The sequence below is a fragment of the Panthera onca genome, chromosome A1 (assembly GCF_046562875.1).
Source record: "Panthera onca isolate mPanOnc1 chromosome A1, mPanOnc1 haplotype 2, whole genome shotgun sequence".
Classification (NCBI taxonomy): domain Eukaryota; kingdom Metazoa; phylum Chordata; class Mammalia; order Carnivora; family Felidae; genus Panthera; species Panthera onca.
In genome coordinates, this window is record NC_138339.1 from 189,691,286 (window position 1) to 189,715,750 (window position 24,465).

Consider the following 24,465-nt stretch of genomic DNA (forward strand, 5'->3'; position numbering starts at 1 on the left):
GACCTGAGCGGAAGTCGGACATCCAACCAACTGAGCCACCCAGGTGCCCTGTGACCTAGGTCTTGTAAGAAGCTGTAAGTCACCCCTACCCCATACGTAGCTGGGAACAATCTTTGCAGACTCCAGCTTCAGTTTATCTGTGGTTTTAAAGTTATCAAGCAGCCAGAAAAACCTTACCTGCTTCCTGACACCCAACTTTACTTTAAACATAAGGACATATCTTAGGGCATATAAAATGGACACAAAGCCCTTTACTCCAAAAGTGAACTAAAAGCTTATCCTTAGAATAATCAGTCAAGTAAAAGAATATAAGGGTAATAGCCTATCTTGTTTTAAGTAGGGGAAAGAAAATGTAGCTAGGAAAGTTTGAGAGCACAGGAAACTATTTGGACAATGGAGGGTAAATAGGCAGATGCTGGAAACAAACTTTGGCCAGCCCATTTGCCTTTGACTCTGAACAGGGGAAAAGATGTTTGGTAGTTTTGGAACATTGTTCTTTGTATAACATACCAACAAGTTATTTAAAAAAAATAGTCATCTTAAAGGAACTGAAGTCTCAGATTATAAAACTGAAGTTTACTAAGACTTTTTTTTTTTCTGATTTCAAAGGAGCCAATATTGAAAGTTACAAATACTTAATGTTTAGTAGTTTTAACCTTTGGACCATTTTCCTGTATGTGGATATTAAAATATATTTGATGACACTTTATGGGTCTACTTAATACTAGCCAGAATTAGTAAGTGAGGACATATTTAAAGCCCTGATTCAAGGGGCGCCTGGGTGGCTCAGTTGGTTAAGCCTCTGACTTCAGCTCAGTTCGTGATCTCATGGTCCATGGGTTCGAGCCCCGTGTTGGGCTCTGTGCTGACAGCTCAGAGCCTGGAGCCTGTTTCAGATCTGGGTCTCCCTCTCTCTCTGACCCTCCCCTGTTCATGCTCTGTCTCTATCTCAAAAATAAATAAATGTTAAAAAATTTTGAAAAAAAAAATAAAGCCCTAATTCAAACTTCCAACACAATGGTTTCTTAGAGAGTAAATTTTATACATTTATAACAGAAAAATATAAATCACATTTAAGTTATACGGTAGAATTGGCAAATTCCTGCCTGGCCATATTTTGGCTTCTCAATTACCATTTTGAAAGCATGTTCTTGAATCATCTCTACTCCAAAAGCCCTACTTCACCTTTTAAGTACAGTTGACAAGTTTGATAAACTCTTAAGTACTCAATATGAATTTTGTTCTATTTTATAGTCACCTGAGTCTATTACTTTCACAAAATTTCTTCATTTGTTAATATTCATAGGAACTGAAAAATCTTTACTACTTTTTAAATGTTAACTGTTTAGAATCTTGCTTTAAAATTCAGGCTCCACATCCAGGTGTCCTCATTTGTCTTTGCTACAGAACCAGATTCTGTGCTTTACAGTTAACACAGATGTGGCACAAGAGTTCTTGCATGTTACCCCAATGCAGTTCTAGAAAACCCAAAATTCTGTTTTCCCAGATCAATTTTAAGAATCCAGGAGAAGTTGGCATTGCCTGATTTTAGCCACTAGGTGGTGATAACGCAAAGATCCAAGTTTGTGACATTCTGAAGACAACCAGCAAGTTAAAGAGGCAAAATAATTAGTGTTTACACTATTGACAGGAATACAAAGGCTAAATGGGAGGCAGTGAAGTAAAGTTCTCCTTATGTATTTCAGCCTGGCTTTGCCTCTGTGCAGTAGGCAGGATAATCCAGTGCTTCTCAAGCTATCTGTGGTAAAGGGCTGGGTTTTTATTTTCAGACTGTTGCAGTGCCTATAGTTTTGAAAAAGACAATAAAAGTGAAGTCCTTGACAAATGAAATAAAAACACATACAAAAATACAAGCCCCATTTTTTTATTAGATTCAACAAAAACAAAATTACTTTAAAAGAAGTTTCCCACCAGTATCTGTGCTTGACCAGTAACCTGTGGTGTTAGTAACTTATGGTACAGGCATGGGTCTGAGGACTACACTCTGACAATGAAACCTTGCTTGATCGTGTATCCCATCCAGTCAGAACTGGTTCAAGATGTGGCTCCATTACCAATAGCAGGGTAGCCCTGGAAAGGTCATTTAGACTTTCTAAGCCCCAATTTACTCATTTGATCAGGTAAATAATACCTGTGTTTAGGCTTTGTAGGAGAACTCAATGTACTAACCCCTCAGGAGACACTCAAATGTTGGTAGAAACTGAACAACATAGTTTACATATTAAACAGATGGTCTCTGCTTCATCATCTTACTGACTCGCCTTTTTTCCATGAATAGACCGTGTTCAGTTGGTCATTAGGCATTTAAAGGACCCTGATACCTTGTTTGATGGCCCTAAATGGAAGCACAGCTACTTGGAGACCCTTTACAAAGACCTGTCCCCTAAGAAGTGTACCCTCCTACTGAGCTGGCACCTCTACTAGGGTGGAAGGACTACATGAAGCAGTAAAGGAGTCATATGGTGCCTATTCACCCAGATGTGTCTGCGGTCAGATACTTCCATGTCCCAATGTGCTTAAACAACTGCAGAAGCATTAAAGCTGTCAGCTCAAAGTTTAGATTATTACTATAAAACCCAGGAAAGGTTGGCATGTAAACTACATTAAGCCAGATCAAGGACGGCAGTTTGTTCTTGGATTCATCATTGTAGCTACCATTTTCTGTAACTTTCCTATGCCAAACATACATGGCTTCAATTTTTACAACAATCCTGACGGATGACTCCTCTTAGAGATAAGGATACTAAGGTTCAGAAATGCTAAGCTGCCTACATCACAAAATGCCAGTTACTGGCTAGTTCTAAAATGCTAGCTAGGAACTTGTGCTCTTTAACACTTTTTACCACATCTGGAAGCAAAACCACTCCAGCCATGGTATCCAAATTAGTCTTTAAGTAAAAGAACAAAATCAAACTACTAGACCTGGTCCCCAAAGTTACAAAAGTTGCAAAGTCAGTCTAAACCATCAAAAAGTACTTAAATGAAAAAGTGTCACTGTACCAGAGAAAAGTAGCCCCCACCATGAAAATGTCACTGAGGGTATTTTTAAATCTGGGCACACCATATCCACAATTAAAAAATATGGGGTTCAAAGATCCTATGTATCTGATATGAACTGTAATTCATTTTAACAAAGGCTTGGAGTTTGAAATCAAGATCACCTAATGGGCTCACTTAGGCTAATGCAATGAGTTTCAGCTCCTCTCCAAAAAAGGTCCTGAGATGATACGCTGCAGTTCTGCCCAAGTACATTCTATCCTTCTGCTCCAAGGAAGAAGGGCCTAAGAAAACCCATGAATGTAAAACCACTACCTGAAAAACATATATGCTGGTGACAGGAGAAAAAAAAAAAAGCAGAAGAATTAAAATTTTATAAACCAGAGAGTGTGTTGTTTCTGTTAGGTAAAGGGATTTCTTCATATGTTATTTTAATAAAAGGGAATTTCATAGGTAAAAACCAATATTCAAAATTATAAAACAAATAGAACTGTCTGTGTATAATCACTGCATCAAAAATTTGCAAGAGACTGAACAGAAATTCTTTAGTTGCTGAATGTGGTTTGAAGGGGTAATAAAACCTTTTTACGGCTAAAGCAAGAGTCTGATTTCCTGTTGGCCCAAAAATAGACGTTTCATTTCCCAAATAAGTAGGCTCTCCACTGTAAAGAAATATTCTTGTGTAGTTGGTTTCTATCTTCTTGAACTCTGCTCCAAGTTCAGCCAACTTGTTATACGTCCTTAACACAAATTTGGAACAGTCGTAGGATTCAAACCATGTCTCCGCCCCCTTTTCTGGGCTGGCCTGGACGGTCCATGTCTCATAATAAATCCCTGTTTCATTGTCCCATTTTACCCACTTTGCCATCTTGTTAAATGTGTTTCCTAGTTAAAAAAAAAAAAATTTCCTATGTGAACATCAAAGCCAATCATTAGTCTTATGTCAAATGTTCTAACCTGATTAAGGTCATGAATAAATAATATTAAATTATTAAATTATTTGTAATATCAGTTCCAAACCTGTACTCACAATAGGAATCCAAGCTTAGCCAATTTTCATTCCATTTTTCAAAGCACAAGGTATTTCTGAATTGTAAACCTTAGATATAATAGGGGTATCAAGTCTTACATACCAATTCTGTAATCATTTAAGCTATAAATAAAAGCAAAATCATACACATGCAGAAGCCTTCTTTACCCCACCCAACAAATCTTGGATTCAAAGGTAAAGAAAGAAAACAAGGAAAAATTGTGGATAGAGGGAAAAGTGAGTGGGGCAAAGGCAGTGTAAGAATGGAGGAGGGTGAAATGCAGAGCTTTTCTGTCACAAAGCATTGCGTGTGTACAGTACGAACGGCAGCCGGAGGAACAGCTACTTTAGAAGGCTGGCCTACTAATGTTACAAGAGAAAGTACCATACCCTGTTCACCCTGAATATCTGGTATTTCCTTTTTCTTTTTGTACTTGTAACTGTTCGGATTCTGCTCACAACCTTCCCACTAACCATACAAATTCTCCCAATGAATCAACTAAACTGGAAATGTTTTCGGCCACGTTCGTGGCCTATTACTCCGGGACAGCTCACACTCTCCTACGACCTTGTACCCGACCAAAGGAATCTCTCCAAATGTTAACAAAACACCATACTTTGCATGGTTACAACCTCATCTGGGCATTTACAGTGCCTAATAGAGCTTCACTACAGCATTTCAATTTGTCACCATATATGTGAACCTTTCTTAAGTGCTCCAACTTGAGTCCATGAAATCAATATTTCATGTCCTATAAAATGAATACAGCGGCTGCCTTTATCAATTTTTTAGAATTAAAACTGTGGAATAATATAAAGCTTGTTTTCTTTTTGTTGTTGTTGTTGTTGATTTATTTTTGAGAAAAAGAGACAGCATGAGCAGTTGAGGGGCAGAGAAAGAGGGAGAGAGGGAGACCAGAACCCAAAGCAGGCTCCAGGATCTGAGCTGTCAGCACAGAGCCCGATGTGGGGCTCAAACCACAAGATCGTGACCTGAGCTGAAGTCAGTCGCTTAACAGATGGAGCCACCCAGGCGCCCTTAAAGCTTGTTTTCTTAGAACTGGGGATACTGTTCTTAGTGTTCTTCAACCTTAAAAAGTTACTGCTGTAATTAAGAGAGAATACTTCAAAACACTATTCTGTAACATGAGAAAATGTCAATGAACAGGATTAATCACAAAGCAGACGGAAAACTTGAAAGATTTAAGTACTAGCATATTAGTACTATTTTACATGAAATAGTGATCACTTGTTCATATCATATACTGATGTCAGAAGGAAGAGTTTTCAGATAATGAAATAGGTGGACAAGGAGAAAAGAGCAATGTGAACTGGCCTGGGATGAAAAAAAAAAGTATCACACTGAGCACTGTTAAAAGAGAAACGGGCTTTGATACTGCTTGGGATGGTTTGGGGCACATTAATTAGAAAGAAGGAAGGAAGATTAGAAAACAGCATGGTGTAGAGTTAAAAGATCCCCAGATTACATTTAAGACACAATGCTATTCCTGGTTCTACATCCAGATCTGTGACTGGCAAGTCATGCTACCTGGCTGACCCTCAAATCCTTATTTTTAAAAGGAAGAAGAGTGTTTTCTCCTCCCCACTGAGCTGTGAGATAACATGCTCCAAAATGCTTTGTAAAGGGCTATCCAAGTGGAAAGCTTGATAACTTCCTCAAGGTCTTTGGCTCACTGAATAATTCTTATCACAAACAGTGCTTTCATTTCAGATATTTCCACTTTCTTGGAGAACAACAATTATAATGCAGAGCTCTCTAAATCATATGGGCAAGCTCCCTACCTCCAGAATGCAATGGCAGTCTCATCCCCGTTCTACACATGACGTAATGAGTCAAAGTAAAAATATGACCCAAGGTCACATACCAGTTTCTGATAAAAGTTCTGAACTCCTTTCTTCAGCATTAACCAACAATGCAACACATGCAGCAAAATTCTAAGTGTTTCAGCAACTTTCCAATACATCCAAAAGAACAGCAAATCTCCAAGATAAAGTATTTTGATTGCTCAAGGAGCCTCAAATGCTAAGATTGTATGTGTTTTGGGAAGCAATGTAGAGAAGTAGTTAAGAAAATGGCCAATAAAGCTTCACTGCCAGAGTTAGGGTCCCACCTACTTCTTGGTTGTGTGATTTTAACCACTTTGTGCCTCACTTTAGCCATCTGTAAAATGAGGAAAATAACAGTAACTATCTCAGGGGGTTGTTGTGATGATAAATGACATGATATAGGTAAAGCACTCGGAACACTGCTGGACCCAGAGTAAGTCCCCATGAGTGGTAGCTGTTATTATTTCTTGACATAAAAACATTTTGTCATCACTCAAAGTCTTTTTCCAGATACATTTAACAGGTCCTTTGATCAAATATTTTCACAGGCATTTTGTGGATTTTCTTCCACATGTTTATTTAGAAAGTCCAATTCAATTGCAGAAAACATTTTACCATTTCATTTTTCACTATGGAATAGAGGAGATACACTACTCATCACCTAAAGGTGACGTTTTGCAGGGAGCCTGGGTGGCCAGTCAGTTGAGCATCTGACTTCGGCTCAGATCATGATCTTGCAGTCTGTGAGTTCAAGCCCCACATCGGGCTCTGTTGACAGTTCAGAGCCTGGAGCCTGCTTCAGATTCTGTATCTCCCTCTCTCTCTGCCCCTCCCCTTCTCACGCTCTCTCTCTCTCTCTCAAAAATAAATAAACATTAAAAAAAGAAAACTAAAGGTAACGTTTTGCATGAGTAATAGTTTGGATCAAACCTTACTGCCTCCAGAAGTACATTTTGTAAACTGACCTCTAAAGAGTAGAACATGACTGAAATGCCTCAAGGAAAGCAATTTTTTTCATTTGGATATCGATGTAATCATCAAACAAATGCCATATTTTTGAAACTTACCTGGTATAGTTGCTACTTGAACTAATGTCCCATTTTCCTTCCAGTGAATATCATCAATTCCTTCAAAAAAGCATGCAGCTCCTTGATTACACCAGAAAGGGGCATTCATTTCAGGTCGGAGATGGGGAAATGTGCAATTTCCAAGTTGGAAAAGTTCGTACCATTCCATTGTGTAGTTCTGGCCAGTTAAAGTACTCTTGAATCCAATGGCATCATGCATAATTTTCTGTGTAAAGACCATACGTGTATGAAAGCATCTGTGAAGTAACCACTGGTCCAGGAGCCAGATGGGAGAAAACGTAGTATGTCACAACTGTATATCAAGTAGAACGACTCAACTGTTCCTCTTCCATGTTGCTATTCTTGTGTCCACTCTGTGGCTCCTCCAATTCCAGGCCCTCTTCCACTCTGGTTTTGACCATTGCTGCTTATCTCAGATATGCTATATGGACACACTCTTAATTTCTTTCCACTTTAAAATGGGTTGGAGAAGCTCCATTTCCTGAGCCACAGGCTCAGGAAGTCTACACGCTTCACAGGGTGACAGAGGCTCAACTGGTGAGCTAAGCTAGGAAAATGTGTATAGCAGGGACTGGAAATGAAGTGTCTCCTGCCTGCCTTGCCCGTTCCACTGGGCCTCCTCCTTTCTTACTTTCCAGGAGCTAGGTACAGGAGTTGGGTATGGATTCCGATTATTAAAAAGAGATTAAAGCAACTGCATTTGTTACTGTCAGAATCACAAAACATGATAATATTTTTTGACTACTCATTTTAAATACGCCAAGAGGAACAGCAATTATACATGATCTAAAATCAGCCCTTTGAACAGCGATTATTCCCTCAAATCCACTTAATAAATAATTTAATTAACCAAAGTTACAAGATCAAGATGCAGCCTTACCAGGTGTCCCAGGAGATTCCCATATTTAAATTCCCATACTGGGGCTTGTAACCGAAAGACTTCAATGACATCATCATCTTTCATAATTGGGATAGGTGAGCCGGTTGGACAGAAAGTGTATTTAGCTTGACAATAAGGATCTGGTTCTGGGCGGAAGGAAAAGCGTCTAATAAAGAAAAAAGAAACCACAAACTTAGATTCCAACAGGAATTTGGTTCTTCTTGCACATTTTAGAATCCAGATTTTAGTATCACCATCAATAACACTTTCAGAGAAAACATTCAAAGGTTATAGTGTTTAAACATTTTGTTATTCTGTCAACAACTCCCAAGAAGTCTTTAATAGCAAATGATATATTACAAGCACTTTGATAAAGGCATGCTTCCCTGTTATCTGCTCTCATTGTGAGAATTTTGAACACAGGGGCCATATCTTAGAATGTCTATAGGTCCACAATTATTTATAGACAAACATTCACTGAATAAAGGAATATTTTTCAAATGACATTTAATTTCGCAAACAATCCAAATGTTAAGATTATTTCAAAATAATTATGATTAAATAGAATATATTTTCTATTTTATTTTTTTAATGTTTATTAATGTTTATTTATTTTTAAGACAGAGAGAGACAGAAGCACGAGCAGGGGAGGGGCAGAGAGACAGGGAGACACAGAATCTGAACCAAGCTCCAGGCTCTGAGCTGTCAGCACAGAGCCCAACATGGGGCTCGAACTCATCACCTGTGAGATCATGACTTGAGCTGAAGTCAGATGCTTAAGCGATTGAGCCACCACCCAGGCGCCCCACTATATTTTCTATTTTCTTAAGAATTAACCAACAGGGGGTGCCTGGGTGGCTCAGTTAAGTGTCTGATTCTTTTTTTTTTTTTTTAAATGTTTATTTATATTTGAGAGAGAGAGAGAACGAACAGGGGAGGGGCAGAGAGAGGGAGACACAGAACTTGATGTGGGTTCCAGGCTCAGTGCTATCAGCACAGTGCTATCAGCACAGAGCCTGAAGTGGGGTTCGAACTCACAAACCATGAGATCATGACCTGAGCCGAAGTCGAATGCTTAGCTGACTGAGCCACCCAGGCGCCCCAAGTGTCTGATTCTTGATTTCAGCTCAGGTATGATCTCATAGTTTCTGGGTTTGAGCCCCATGTCTGACTCTGCATTGAGAGTGCAGAGCCTTCTTGGGATTCTCTCTTTCCCTCAAAATAAATAAACATAAAAAAAAATTAACCGACAGGAGTGTCCCTCTATTTGCTAGATGGAATGCTGCCCAATTCGTGAATCATTTAATAAAGCCAATTAGAGTTTAAAATAAAAAAAAAAAATTGGGGCACCTGGGTGGCTCAGTTGGTTAAGTGTCCAACTTTGGCTCAGGTCATGATCTTGTGGTTTGTGGGTTTGAGCCCTGTGTCTGTGTTGACAGCTTGAAGCCTGGAGCCTGATTCAGATTCTGTGTCTCCCTCTCTTTCTCTGCCCCTCCCCTGCTCTCTGTCTCTCAAAAATGAATGAACGTTAAAAAAAAATTAAAATTAAAAAAAAAATAGCCAGCGATCAATAGATATTTACTAAGGATCTACTATATGTAGGACACTATACTAGGAAGGAGGGAAACAAAATTAAAATGATGTTCCCTTCCTCAAGGACATTTAGGTGGGGACTGGGAAGACATTAAATAAGTAGTATGGCGCAGTGTGGTGAGTGCTAAAGAAATATACAAAGTCCTATGGGCACAAAAAAGAGAGAAATCACTTTTACCTGATGTGGAATGGGTGGGGGTGAGAAGAGCAAAGAAAGGGATGAAGATCTGGCTTAGGCTTTTAAAATACTTTCTATGGTTAGGACATAAAAGGGACAATATTAAGGCTTATAAGACAGTAGGTAAATAATGCTGGAATTCAGGCTTCAAGGTAGGAGAGACAGGCAGGGACTGTCATTTTGCACTGATGCAGTGTGAACCGCACCACGGGACTCCTACAGCCGGTGAGGGCTGAGCCCAAGAGTGAGCTTAAAGGATTTTAAGTAGCAGACCTGATATGACTGAATTTGCTATGAAACAAACCTTATTTGTATGAGTTACAGGAGAGCTGTGAGAGAAGCGAAATTAAGGCAGAGGTCAATTAGGAGGTTATAGAAATAATGTAACAAGAAGAGAAGGCCCCCAGAGAGAGCCATGGCAGTAAGACGAGAGGAGGGACTACTGCTGAAGTCAGCTCAACAGACACTTACTGGTCACCTTCCATATTTGGCAAGAGAAAGACGGAAGAAAGAAAGACACTGCTTCTATCTATCTTCTAGGCACCATGGATCTCTAAAATTTTAGGCAGATCTATTTTTTTACAATCTTAACACATCAACAAAAAATTCTATTTTAAGAAGTTAGTATCTTGATGTTAGCCAAGAGTATTAACAACTCCCCAATGTTTATGAAACTTACACATACTTCCTTGTTTTTATAGATGCTCAACGAGTTGTTTAAACACGTAACTATTTAGTTTTCACTTGCTTGAAGCAAAATCTTTTAGGTCAAAGGTAATTTCAAAAGCATAACTTAATAAAGTTAAATTTTATTAATTTCAGTTGAGAAGACTAAATGGGGACAGGTACTTAATACTTGAAACTTTTATAGAAACCCTAAGGTATCGTCAATACCTTGCCCTAACTATAAATCAAGTAGTTTTGCATTTACAATCTCTTCCTTATTTTACTGAACATTTAATTTTACTTCTTATGAACGTTTTATTAACTTTTTCTTTTCAAGAAAACCCAAACTTCTCTTTTCATATATATCAAGCAAAACAAGGAAGTGGTGCAAACCATTCCAGTGAACAGAATACACTCCTATCCACGCTTGACAATAGCTGACATTTATTAGATTTAATCCTCTAACAAGCCTGGGGGAAATGCTGTTACCATTCCTACTTTCTTTAAAAATGTATATATATATTTTTTAATGTTTATTTATTTTTTAAGGAGAGAGAGAGACAGAGTGTGAGCCAGGGAGGGGCAGAGAGAGAGGGAGACACAGAATCTGAAGCAGGCTCCAGGCTGTCAGCACAGAGTCCCCACGCGCAGGCCTTGAACTCACAGACCCTGAGATCATGGCCTGAACCAAAATCGGAAGCCTGAGGACTGAGCCATCAAGGCGCCCCATCCATTCCTACTTTCTAGGGCAGGTCACATGGGCACAGAGACACTGAATCACGTTGCCAATTTCAAAAGCTAGTGCTGGTGGTGCCTGATTTGACTGGAACCCAGTACTCATTCCTGACCACTAGGTTATCCTGCCTCCCCGCTCACTATTTTGTTATCCGAAATAGCCGTGTTTTCAAAATCTGTTGGCCTTTCGCCTGCTTGATGTTAGCAGCGTGTTTTCTTTCTGTTTAGCCACCTGAACATCTAAGGCCGCGTAGATACTCTTCTAGGTCAAAGGCTCCAATCAGCTCCACAGATGTGCAGTCTCTGTCCTCGTCTTAAGACCACATTCTACACCCAGACTGAAAACGGGGGACACACGAGGTCACCAACCCTTCCCGTGAGCCCCGGACAAAGGGAGCGGGGAATTCCCAGGACGCGTGACTTTTACGGCTAAAAATGGAAATTCCCAGAGAACCAACACCAGTAGGTCATGTTGTATATTGTGCCAATGGGTACGTACTCGTGATAACTAATGACGTGCATGACGTCAAGTAATAAGCACGATATTCAAAGTCTCCTCAAACCATTCAAAGAGTTGATTATTTGCATCTAGAAGTCACTCAAATAAAACTACATTACTCCCGTTTCTTCCATGACTCCGGCCTGCCCTGAGCCTAAGCCACCTAGAAAGCAGTTCAAGTGTCCCAAGAGGAAGAAAGGGCCTGGGCGACGCGCAGCGAACAGCTGAGAGCCCAGCGCTCTCAACTGGGTCCTCCACCGCGCCGCGAGCGCCGCCTCCGCCTCCCGACCCCGGCACCCCGCCCCGCCAGTGCGCGCGTCCGCCCCGCCACGCCCGCGCGCCGCGCGCACTCACTTGTAGGGCACGGGCCACTGGCGCCGGGAGGAGCCCGCCGCGGCCAACGCCAGCCACAGCAGCCCCAGGGCCCAGCGCCAAAGCGCGCACCCCGGGGCCGCGCCCGCGGGCTTCTGCCCCGCGGCCCCCCGGCCAGCGCTCCCCGCCTGCGCCATGTGGCGGCTCCCGGTGCTTCCGGCGCCTCCCGAGCCCGGCGACGCGAAGGGCCCGCGAGCTGAGCATGCGCGCGGAACCCCGCCCCCCGCGAGCCGTGTGACCCCTGGACTGGGCCACTTTGGTCGGCCGGGTCCCGCCCTCTCCCTGACCGGAGACTGCGGCGCGGGGCGCCTGCCTGGGAGTGAGACACTGGAGCTCCGCAGTGCAGCCATTTCCCCTGCCTTCGGTAGACCGTGCCGCGGCGCTGGGGCCCGGCACCCTGGCGCACTCCATCCGCGCCGTGGGGCCTCCTTTTTCTGAAACTGACTCATAATGCCTTGTTCTTCTGGCCCCGCGTCTGTGTAGAGATCACCGCGTGTTTGGAGCTGTTTTCTGACCTCTGCGCAGTAACTACCAGCCAAACCAAACCAAACCAAGAAACCAATCCAACTTTGGGCTCTTCCTTTGGCTTCTCTAGCACGGAACTCTTACGCTGCCACACAGGGCCCAGACTAGGTGACAACAAACATTTGAGTATAAGAATCATTATTTGGAGGTGGTGGTGCAGTGAGGAAGACAATAATGGAGGAATGACTGGTCCCCCCCCCCCCGTCTTAAGCCAGTGAGAACAATGGCCAGCACTTACTATATACAGCCCATAATACTACTCTAAATGCTTTAATTTATTTATTTTGAGAGAGAGAGCATGTGCAAGCAGGAGAGGGGCAAAGAGAGGTAAGAGAATTCCAAGCAGGCTCCACGCTGTCAGCACAGAGCCCAGTGCAGGACTTCCTCTCACAAACCGGGAAATCATGACCTGAGCCGAAATCAAGAGTCAGATGCTTAACCAACTGAGCCACCCAGGTACCCCTAAATGCTCGGTAATGCCCTCGGTCCCTTATCCCCAGATGGTCTTCCTTGTTGGGCTCTACCACGTGAACAGAGGAGAAGATTCTGCATTACCCTTTCTTTGACCTTTCATCCACTTGAAGACAATGGGATCAACTGCCTTGTTTCTGGTGAGATATTTGTGGCCTGTCATACTTTTATACAAAGATACTGACTTATGTCTATAAGTAGTGCATTAAAAGTGTAATAACTTATAGTCACGTTTTTCTTTTTTTTTTTACAAGAGAGCAGCATGCCTTCACTTCACCCACAATATGAGTGAACCCTCATGGTATTTGTAAGCATAATGGAATAAGTGAGGTGGCTGCAGTGGCCATAGGTGACCACCAATGACCCTTGCTGGGGATGGCAGGAGCATGGGGTGCTTCCCTAAGCATACAAGGTTTTCTGAGGGCTGATGGGAATTAGTTCTCCCCTAACCCTCCCGGCAACCTCGTACCCCATCCCCCCCCCACCTTTGACCACTTGCTGCACTGGGTTGAGGAATTCTGTGGAAATTAAGCAGGGCACCATTTTAACACCCATTTATCTAAGTGTTTAGGTGGCTCCAATCCTAGCTCTCCTCCATATACCATGGCCCAGTTCAAAATCACCTAGCCTAAACTAAGCCTCTCCAAAGACCCACAAAAAGTGAGGGCGTGGGGACACATCCTAGCTATAACAGCTGAAATTCCAATTTGAAGGGCACCAGGGCATTCCCACTGGGCATGTACTTGAACATGGCTTAAAACTGAGACACCTCTCCAGAGTAACAATTTACAAATAATGGAACACACACTAGAGGGCCACAGTGGAGCTTCCCATCCTACTCAAGACTTCCCAGAGCTGCATAAACAAGCTTCAAGTTGACCATGGTCAGTGGTGGGGATCTCCTCTCTTGGGACTGCAGTCTCTTCATTCCGTGACCAGGGAGCTCTAATGGCAAGAAAGCAGTTCCTCAAATTAGCCCTAAATCAGCCTCTCACTAGCTCCCATCTGCTGTGGTGTGGTTCTGCCTTCTGTTCCTTTTGGCTATGACCCCAGCACCCCAGGCTAAAGATGCTTGTAGACTATTGTTGCCTGATCCCTCATTGTGCAGTTCATGATTTTTAAACTTTGAAGATTTCATCAAAAAATAGGTTGAATTTTAATCCAATTTTTTCCTCTGGGTCCTTGCTCAGTTAGCTTAAGAACACTCAGAACATTACTGTAGTCTGATAAAATCATGTTTATCAACCATTGAACTGTTGCACACCAGCGGAACTGTATGGCATCTTCTTAAAGGAAAAAATAGAGTTACAGAATTCTGGGGCAGGGTAGAGTTAGGTGAAATTTAAATTTTCATCTTCACTTCCACCTTAGGCAGGTGGATCTGATTAATTTCACAAAGCAACTGCAAGCCAGTCTGTTTTCCAGAATTATTGGTTTAAAAAGCCATCCACATTTTTTTTTGCATCTTTCTTGACCTTCAGAATGTTTTAAGGGTTTTTTTTCTTCTTCTCTTTTTACTAATAATGGGTTGTATCTGTGCTTAGAATCTCTCCCATAGAGAGATCTGTCCCACAGACAGGAGATATTGCTCAATTTTGTAAAACCAAAACTACAGGGAAGAGAGAATGTTTAGAATATTAATATATATTTTAATCAAATACAAAGTTTAATAACAGGAAGCTAAGACATAGTCATACACTTTCTAGTCTTTTTTTAAAATAAAGTTTCTCTCTTTTTTTTTTTTTTATTTGAGAGAGAGTGTGAGAGTGTGTAAGCACAGGAAGGGGCAGAGGGAGAGAGAGAGAATCTTAAGCAGACTCCACGCTCATGCAGGGCTCAATCCCTCGACTCTGGGATCATGACCGGAGCCAAAATCAAGAGTTGGATGCTCAGCTGACTGAGCCACCCAGGCACCCATATGCTTTCAGGTCTTAATGATGCCTTCTCAGAAAGCCAAGGGACATTTGACTCAGACCAGTCTTGTCCAGTTCCTGGAGAAGTACACCTGCAAGTTTTGAGGTGGGGTAGAAGTCAGTGAAGAAGGTAGGACACCAAGGCCCCCTAGTATACAGGTGCCCACCCTGAGCTTCCTTCCTTGCTTCCAAATCCTCATGGCTCCCCAGATCAGTGCCCATGCAGGATCCAACAGTTGGGGAAAGAGGAACGGTTTCTGATGGCAGACTGGGGGTGTCAATCCAGAGCTTGGTTGGGCTGGATGTGTGAAGGTGGGTCAAGTAAGGGCTTCCAAATGGTCTACTTTGGGCTATTGGCATTTAAACCCTTGAGATTTTAACTCAGAGCCCTGAGTTTGTGAGTTTTATTTTCCGTTTGCTTTAGATCAGTCATTGCTAACCCTGCAAATGATGGAAGATTTTAAGGAGATTTTAAGACATACCACCATCCAAGACGGTGCTTCATTCCCAGAAATTCCCATGTAACTGTTCTGTTTGGGCCTCAAGTTGCCCAAGTGATTCTAATACGCAGCCAGGGTTGAGAATCCCTGGTTTAGACAGATTTTAAAGCTAAATTTAATCAACCCTCCTATGGTTTTGAGCCCTATATGTTCCCATCTATAAAATTGGAACCTCTCTTATATCTCTTTAAAAATTGTGTACTCTTGAACAACATGGGTTTGAACTGCATGGGACCACTTATATGCAGAATTTTTTCAAATAAATACAATACAGTACTGTCAATGTATTTTCTCTTATGATGTTCTTAACATTTTCTTTTCTCCTAGTTTACTGTATTGTTAGAGTGCAGTATATAATATATATAACATACAAAATATGTATTAATTGACAGTTTATGTTATCAGTAAGGTTTTTGGTCAACAGTAGTCTATTAGTAGTTAAGTTTTTGGGGAGTCAGAAGTTATACACAAAATTTTTTTAATGTTTATTTATTTTTGAGAGACAGAGAGACAGAGTGCAAGTGGGGGGGGGTGCAGAGAGAGAGGGAGACACAGAATCCAAAGCAGGCTCCAGGCTCTGAGCTGTCAGCACAGAGCCCGATGCGGGGTTTGAACTCACAAACTGTGAGATCATGACCCAAGCCGAAGTCAGAAGCCCAATTGACTGAGCCACCCAGGTGCCCCTATACACAAAATTTTTAAGAATGTTTATTTATTTATTTTAAGAGAGAGTGCACATATGTAAGCAGGGGATGTGCAGGGAGGGAGAAAGAGAATCCCAAGCAGGCTCTGTGCCATCAGTACGGAGTTGGGTGCGGAACTCAGTCCCACGAACTGTGAAATCATGACCTGAGCTGAAATCAGGAGTCGGATGCTTAACTGCATGAACCATCCAAGTGCCCCAATAGATGAATTTTTGACTGCATAGGAGGTCAGTGTCCCTAACCCCTGTATTGTTCAAGGGTAAACTGTATACACACACACACACACACACACACACACACATTTCTGTATGTGTGTAGATAGATAGATAGATGTATTTGGAAAGCAACCTGTTTCTGTTCTACTTTCTTTCTAGAAGCTAATTTATAGCTCTTTTTTTCCCCTCTAGAAGTCCCCTGCAGTTTCTTTCTTGTGGCTGATATTTGTAGTTGGTGTTGGCCCTGAAGGCATACGGAATTACTTAGTGGTTTTCTGACTTTCCTTCCTGGTTTATTTAGCTCTAAGATTGATTTGCTTGATTGTTTTCAAAGAGGCAATGACATCATTTGTTTTTATTTCTATTTTTGAAGGTGAAGCTATTTGCTCCTAATGCTGAGCAGCTGTACATTGTTAATCACTTGAAAGGGAGCCCAACAGAAGAGAAGAGAAATGTACCAAAGGAAAGTGCCAGAAGAGCCCATGGGGGCCTACAAGATTTGGCAGACCTGAACTCCAGCAAGCTTGAAGCTGCCATTACACCGGTGAGTTAGCTGAAAGCTGTTGAGGCCAACTGTTCATTTTAATTAATGTTCACTGACTTTAAACCCTCTTCCAGCAAAAGCTGCACAGATTCAGCTGCCATTTTGAAGCCTCTGTGCCAGGAGGTAGGTCATGGTTCTCAAACTTTGCTGCACATGAAAGTCACTTGGAAAGCCTTTAAACAGTCTCAGTGCCTGGGTCACATCTCAGACCAGTTACATCAGACTTTCTGGGGGTGGAAACAGATGTCAGTGCTTTTTGATGCTTTACAGGTTCTTCCACTATGTAGCAAAGATTGAGAACCAGTGCTCTATCAAGACTGACCAGTGGTTCCCAGACTGGCTGTACCTGGAGTCACCTGGTAGGCTTTAAAACCACCAATGCCTGTGTCCCCCCAAAATTTTGGAAGTTTTAAGGTTCCTAGATGATTCTCATATGCAGACAAATTTGGGATCCACTGCACTAAAACGGCATATCTCTAAGTTTAATTGGTAGGTGATTCACCTGGAGATCTTGTTACAGTGCAGATTCTTATTCAGCTCTCAGGTGACAGGTGGCATGTGGCATGCAGCCCACATATTGAGGCCTCAAGACTCTGGAAATCACAGTGGAGGGTTGCCTGTTTCTAGACCTTTTCAGCACAGTGATCACTTTATAGATACGTGACCTGCCTATCTACATGCCTGTACATATGGATGTATACCTACCTTTTAAAATAAATGATTGACTTACAAGTATAATTGTCTTAAGTATTTTTTATTTCCCTTTATTTAATCCCCTCATAAGGAATTGAATGTTATATATTTATTTTTCAAACTAACCAGTTTTAGTTTAATTATATATATATGTATACATATATACATATATACATATATGTATACATATATACATATATGTATATATGTACGTACACATATATATACATGTATACATGTACATGTGTGTGTGTATATATATATATATAATTTTGTGTATACATATATATATATATATATATATATATATATAATTTATTTATTTATTTATTTTGAAAGAGGGAGAGAGCAGGGGAGGGGCAGAGAGAGAGAGGGAAAGAGAGAATCCCAAGCAGGCTCCTCACTGTTGGCGCAGAGAGCGACGTGGGGCTCAAACTCACGAACCGTGAGATCATGACCTGAGCCAGGAAATCAAGAGTCTGATGTTCAACCAACTGAGCCACCCAGGCGTCCCAAGTTGGTTTAGTTTGTTTAAACACTAACAATCAGTTTTATTTTAAGATTATTTTGGGTTTTTTTAATGTTTATTTATTTATTTTGAGAGAGAGCATGCACACATGCACACATGGGAGTGGGGCATAGAGAGAGGGAGAGAGAGAATCCCAAGCAGGCTCCACACTGCCATTGCAGAGCCTGATGCAGGGCTCCATCACCCAAACCGTGAGATCATGACCTGAGCCGAAATCAAGAGTCAGACACTTCACTGACTCAGCCACCCAGGTGACCCTATTTTAAGAGTATTTTAAACATTCACAATATTGTTGAAATCTATGGAGGCAGTTAGGAGATGTCCCACAGTGAGAATCGGAAATCATCGTTTTAGGTAAGAAGTGTGCTGGGAAACCTGGGTGGCTCATTCAGTTAAGTGTCCCATTTCAGCTCAGGTCATGACCTCACAGTTCGTGAGTTCAAGCCCTGCGCTGTGCTCTGTGCTGACAGCACAGCGCCTAGAGCCTGCTTCAGATTCTGTGTCTCCCTCTCTCTGTGCCTCCTCTGCTCATTCTCTCTCTCTCTCAAACATAAATAACATTAAAAAAAAGTGGGGGGGCACCTGGGTGGCTCATTTGGTTAAGCATCCGACTTTGGCTCAGGTCATGATCTTGTAGTTTGTGAGTTTGAGCCCCGCGTCAGGCTCTGTGCTGACAGCTCAAAGCCTGGAGCCTGCTTGGGATTCTGCGTCTCATTTTCTCTCTGCCCCTCCCCCACTTGTGCTCTGTCTCTCTCTGTCTCTCAAAAATAGATAAATGTAAAAAAACAAAAGTGTGCCACTTGTGGATGCTCATACATATTTATCTGAGCAGGTTGCTTACTGCTATTTTACATACAAAGTATTCCAGATATCTGTTGCTATATGACAATTACCACTAAAATTTAGTGTCTTAATAATTTATTATCTTTCCTGATTCTGTTGGTTGACTAGGCTTAGCTTGAGCTTTGCTTGAGGCCTCTCCTGCAGCTGCATGGTGGCTGGAGCTGCAGACATCTGAAGATTCAATCAGGCTCCAGTCTGATACCTGAGTCGGGATTGGTTGGCTGTGCAGCCATCTGGCCATTCCATGTGGCAATGTTGGGCTTCTTTGTAACTTACAGACCTTGGGGTGTCTGAGCTTCTCACATGCAAACTGGCATCCCCCAGAGAAAGCATTCCAAGAGACCCAGGCTTTCCTCTTCTGCTCTAGCCACAGATGTCCCTCAGAATCACTTATGCCACATTCTGTTGATCAAAAGGGAGACTAGGTTCAAAGAAAGGAGAGTACCAAAAGGCACGAGTACCAGGAGGCGTGCATATTAGGGCACTATCTTTGAAGACTTTCTACATACTATATATATAACATAAATTAAAATATCTATTTACCAAATGCAGGGTGAGGGCAGTAAAGGAGATAATTTTATTTGAGTTGCTGGTGTCTTTTAGTTGTATTCTTTTTTCTTTCACTGCCAATAGGCATGCCCTGAGACAGTTTGTAAAGATTATTGCCCTTGAATTCTGATGTTAAAATTAGTATTTTCACATCTAAAATGGTGTTACTTGTAAATCAATTTTTAAAAATTACTGTGATTTGAAAAAAAAGTATTTTATTCTAACACGTGAAGATGCATTTTGTTTTTAGGAGAAATGAAATTACCCCAATGCTTTTTAAAAATACATAGTTCTATTTGTACCACACTTGAAGTATTTAGCAAAAATTATTATCAACATGGGTACCCAGCTTGTGTCTTCAGAATTTTACTGTTGATGCAAAATGGTGCTTATTATTTGGTTAATATAAACCCTCTATATCTATAAAATCCATTTGCTACAGGGCTACATTGAAGCCATGTAAACTCCCTAATAATTGGGTTGGTGTTTTAGCATTTGGCACCAGCTCTTTACAAAAGGATCTCTGAGGGGCGCCTGGGTGGCTCGCTTGGTTGAGCATCTGACTCTGATTTTGGCTCTGGTCATGATCTCACGGTTCGTGGGATCAGGCTCTGTGCTGATCTTGGAGCCTGCTTGGTATTCTCTCTCTCCCCTGCTTATGCACATGCATGCTCTCTCTTTTTTCTCTCACTCTCAGAATAAATAAGTAAACTTAAAAAAATAAAAGTCAAAATGATCTCTGAACAACTTTGACAAATAGAGGTTGCTGCTCTGACTTTGTAAAATGAAGTTAATGAATTAACTAGAGTCATTGTCAACCCCAGAGTCTTAAAGAAATGCTATTTTTCCTTTCTAATAACGTGTTATTGCTCTCATATACCTTAATTCTTTGCTTAAGAATTAATTGTTCATAGAACTACCGTACAACCCAGCAATTGCACTACTAGGCATTTATCCACGGGATACAGGTGTGCTGTTTCGAAGGGACACATGCACCCCCATTTATAGCAGCACTATCAACAATAGCCAAAGTATGGAAAGACCCCAACTGTCCCTCGATGGATGAATGAATAAAGAAGAAGTGGTATATATATACAATGGAGTATTACTCGGCAATCAAAAAGAATGAAATCTTGCCATTTTCAACTATGTGGATGGAACTGGAGGATATTATGCTAAGTGAAATTAGTCGGTCAGAGAAAGAGAGAAATCACATGACTTCACTTATATGAGGACTTTAAGAGACAAAACAGATGAACACAAGGGAAGGAAAACAAAAATAATATAAAAACAGGGAGGGGGACAAAACAGAAGAGACTCATAAATATGGAGAACAAACTGAGGGTTACTGGAGGGTTGTGGGAGGGGGATGGGCTAACTGGGTAAGGGGCAGTAAGGAATCTAGTCCTGAAATCATTGTTGCACTATATGCTAACTAATTTGGATATAAATTTAAAAAATTAAAAATAATATTAAAAATAAATGAATAAAAATTATAAAAAAAAAAGAATTAATTGTTCATAGGTTCTTCTTGTCAGCTGCCTCAAATCATCCTGGGTTCCTTGTCTTTGTAGGTGGTTTTGGGGTGGCCCAGAACTGCCCTGTCAACAGTTCTGTAAAGGACTCTTTCAGCCCTCCGCTGTGCCAAGATGCCTATCAGCGGGTGCTTCATTTCCAGTGTGCTGGCAGCTACAACCTTCCTGCCTGTGAAGTCGCAGTGGGTCACGCTATTCAGTGTGGATGGAAGGGAGAAAAGGATGAAAAGCTTACTGCCGGGTAAGCAGGCTCTACAGTGCTTTCCTATTTTCCTTCCTCCAGATGAATATAAATGTGACTACTTAACAAATCATCTTTCATTGTGGGGTTGCCATATTTGGTGATTGGCATTAGGGTGTGGGGGGGGGCGGACATGGTAAGGGACAGTGATTTAAGGTGATGACACCAGATGGCTTTGAATCATAGGGAAACTGTTCTTTCAACATATATTGGCTTTCTCTGTAAGAAGCAAATTTCAATGCAGCAATTCTCTTGTGTGATATCATTCAGCTGTATGGATCAAATTATACTTGCTTTATTATTTCCTATTGATCCTAGTACATACAGCCTTCATTTCTCTTACGAAGGGAATATTTAAATGAAGCCACGTGTCAGAACAGATACTTTATGTGCAGAGTGCCCGTGGGCTTTTGTTCCACATACTGCAGCATTTGAGAGGCCAGTGCAAGCTAATCATTGTAACTCTCTTCACAGTCTTGCTGTCTGTTGCCAAAGAAGCATTTTCTTCCACTCCCTTGTCCCCTCTTCTGATAGGTTCGGTGATGCTGCTGGAGCCACGGCCGCACAGAAGCCTAGATGCAAACACGGCTGTGGGGGGCGGGGGTGTCCGAGCCACACAGATGCGGCCCCTCTGCACGAGCTTTTTGAAGGAATAGGAAGAATGGCTATTTTATAATGTTTTATAATGGATTTGAAAAGTGATGTTTTACTTATAATAATTAGAAGAAATTGTTCAAGTGAAAATATTCAGCTCCAGCCAAATGAAGTACACACTTTGTCACTTACTGATAGGAACTTTCAATGTGATCTTGGCTCAAAGATTAAATAACCATCACTGAATCATTCAGAGATACATGGTTTCTAAACAAGCACGCTTTCATTTCTGTCTTTCGTTTTTTAAAGTCGGAAACAACACTCTCATGCCGTGTTTCAAACAGATGGGCGTTGGGCTGTTCCAAAGGCTTTTTCCTGAACCTCCAGTTTGGTTCCTGTACGGACACCAGCTGTAGCTGGGGTGGGTTGGATTATTTTTAATAATAACTGCAACAGAAAGCAGGGAGAATTTAAGTGAGATGCTCACCTCTGAATGTTGATTTCTGCATTTACAACTGAACTAGATGACTAATCTTCATGATTTCTGTGAAGGTATTCTGTTCTTTACGATTCAGATAAAGCCAGGACCCTTCTTAAAGTTACTGTGTATCATACATTCTTTTGACATGTTCAGTGTTCAGCTGTCAGTCGCTGGGCACCCAGGCTTTAGCAGGAACCAGAGTAGCGTGTGCAACACTCCTCTGTTTTGGATCTTTTCAACGATCACTTGCTGTGAACTACCACTATACTGTTTTGTGTGGGGTTTTTTTGTTGTTTTTTAATATGGGATAGGAGAAGAGAGGGAAAATGAAACAATTTCACCGAGTGATAAAAATCTGCAACACTGCCGGTAGATTTCGTATGATGGGAAGACACAACATGTGTGTGTGTACAGGGGCACACCTCTGCTGTAGGGAAAGTGGGGTATCTTATTGTGGCTTTGCACACCGCCCCCCACCCCCCGTCTTCGGTTCCCTGTAGCTTTGCTCTCTTCAGGGAAGTCCTTCCAGAATTGACAAGGAAGCTGCATTTCTACAGTGCCACAAATCTTTTAATGTCACAGGTCATGCTCCGGCCCAGAAGAGCTGGAAACTATGAAGTCCACTGAAGGAAGGTTCACATTCGCTCCAGGGAAGCATGAAGGAAGCACAGCCAGGCTGGAATAGGTATGGAGCACTTTCCTTGTCCTAGGTACTTGTTTTGCTGGTCTCTCTACTCATACTGGATTATAAACTCATGATTGTAAAATGTTCTTGAATATTCTGTTGACTGCTTTATCACCTGCACCGAGAACATCCTCTGTTATATTAGGCCCTTGATATGAATTTGTTGGTAATGAATGCCCACCAGCTACTCAGCTTCTCCAAAGAGATTCCCTCCATGAGCCATTACAGACCTTAAGGTGGGGTCGGAAGAGACTTATCTGATAACTTTTTTAGATAAAGGGTTGCAAGTAAAGTTGTTATAAAACATAATATATAAAATTTCTCTTTGAAGTCACATTTTCGTTTTCGGTGCCTGGGTTAAAATCACGACGGGTCTTTGGTCTGTGACAGCTTTAAGCCCCAGGGATACCGGTTTTAGTTAATACTGTGATGGAACACACAGCTCAAGTGCTACAGCGCAGAGACAATTCCTGGGGTGGAGGCAAAGTCCATTTGGTTGGTGTCATGTGTCTGTCCCCCACAAAGCCACACAAATAGGAAAGAAAGGCATTTTAGTCTGGGGAAAGTTGTGCAGAAAGGAGACCATAAGAGGCCACAAGCTGCTGCCTTTATCAAGCCTTATTCAGGAGGTTCGTCTCAGCTGGCGTCTGGGAGCTTGGCACATACACACTCTCTGACTCATAAAACTGGTTCGCTTGGCCTAGGCTGTGCAGACATCGCTGTTCTCGCCTTCTTGGAGTTTGCAATTATGATCGTTGCTGGGTGGAGGGGACCTACGTGACCAGACACTATTAAAAGCCTTGGGTGCAGAGTCTCTTCCCAGGGCAGACACAGTGTACAGACTTCAGTGAATTTTTCACTCCTGGAGAGAGGAACACACTCACGTGTCTCCTTGCTGGTGGGAGGGGGCGTCACAAACCTCCAGACTCTGCGAGTGTCTTTTTCTCCAGTTGACCCTGTCACGTAATCTTGCACTGTATAACCCTTAACCAGAGTGCAACTCTTTGCTGAGTTCCCGAAGTTCCTCTGGTGATCCCTGAGTGTGTGTGTGGTCTTGGGATCCCCAAAACATATATACTAGCCAGCACCAGGGCTCCTCAGGTGTGTCTGGTGACAGGAAGTTTGACTCAAGGCCTCGAATGTGTGCTGAGGATGCAGAAACACAGGGTGCTGGAATGAACCCCTTTCTGAGCTGGGGCCTTTGTCCCAGTCTTGGGTGGGCTTCCTCCCATGTTGTCTGGCCTGATCCACGTAGAGGACTTATTTGCCTGGATACAGAGCCTATAACACAAAAGACTAAGCAGGATGCTTTGCTGCCACCCCCAAGGGAATGGAAGGGGAAAAGCCAGCATTTGCCACACTGCCTAGATAGCAGATCAGAGCAGTCCAGGCCCCCACCTTGGCCTTTCTCAGGGTGAGGAGACTCACAGGCTGTCCTTGTTCTCCAGCCTCATGGACAGAAGAGACAAGAGGCTCGGCTTTACTCTCCCATTCCCTCAAAAGCTCTCTACCAGCACTCTGGCTAAAAAAATACCC

The 24,465-nt window shown here is 42.0% G+C and overlaps 2 protein-coding genes across 4 annotated transcripts in view; one reads left to right on the plus strand and one right to left on the minus strand.

The window, feature by feature from the left end:
• CLN5 (CLN5 lysosomal BMP synthase) overlaps positions 1-12,518 on the minus strand; it is a 44,545-nt gene extending 32,027 nt beyond the window's left edge. The window contains exons 1-4 of one of the 3 annotated variants that reach the window (XM_060636922.3): positions 11,890-12,511; positions 7,865-8,030; positions 6,964-7,189; positions 1,463-1,803 (exon numbers count right to left, since the gene is read on the minus strand). In XM_060636922.3, coding sequence (XP_060492905.3) covers positions 1,787-1,803; positions 6,964-7,189; positions 7,865-8,030; positions 11,890-12,356 — 876 coding nt within the window. In that variant the 5' untranslated portion in view covers positions 12,357-12,511 and the 3' untranslated portion in view covers positions 1,463-1,786. Of the gene's footprint in view, positions 1-1,462; positions 1,804-1,869; positions 3,904-6,963; positions 7,190-7,864; positions 8,031-11,889 lie in introns of those variants that run through there. The other 2 variants (XM_060636920.3, XM_060636921.3) reach the window with 2 other exon arrangements.
• A 208-nt stretch (positions 12,519-12,726) lies between these two features.
• LOC132681966 (putative glutamine amidotransferase-like class 1 domain-containing protein 3B, mitochondrial) lies at positions 12,727-23,072 on the plus strand. The gene is made up of 4 exons (XM_078443440.2): positions 12,727-13,043; positions 16,609-16,779; positions 20,968-21,169; positions 22,827-23,072. Exons 1-3 carry the CDS (start codon positions 13,020-13,022, stop codon positions 21,010-21,012), a joined length of 240 nt encoding a protein of 79 aa, XP_078299566.1. The 5' UTR covers positions 12,727-13,019; the 3' UTR covers positions 21,013-21,169; positions 22,827-23,072.
• Positions 23,073-24,465: the final 1,393 nt, after the last annotated feature.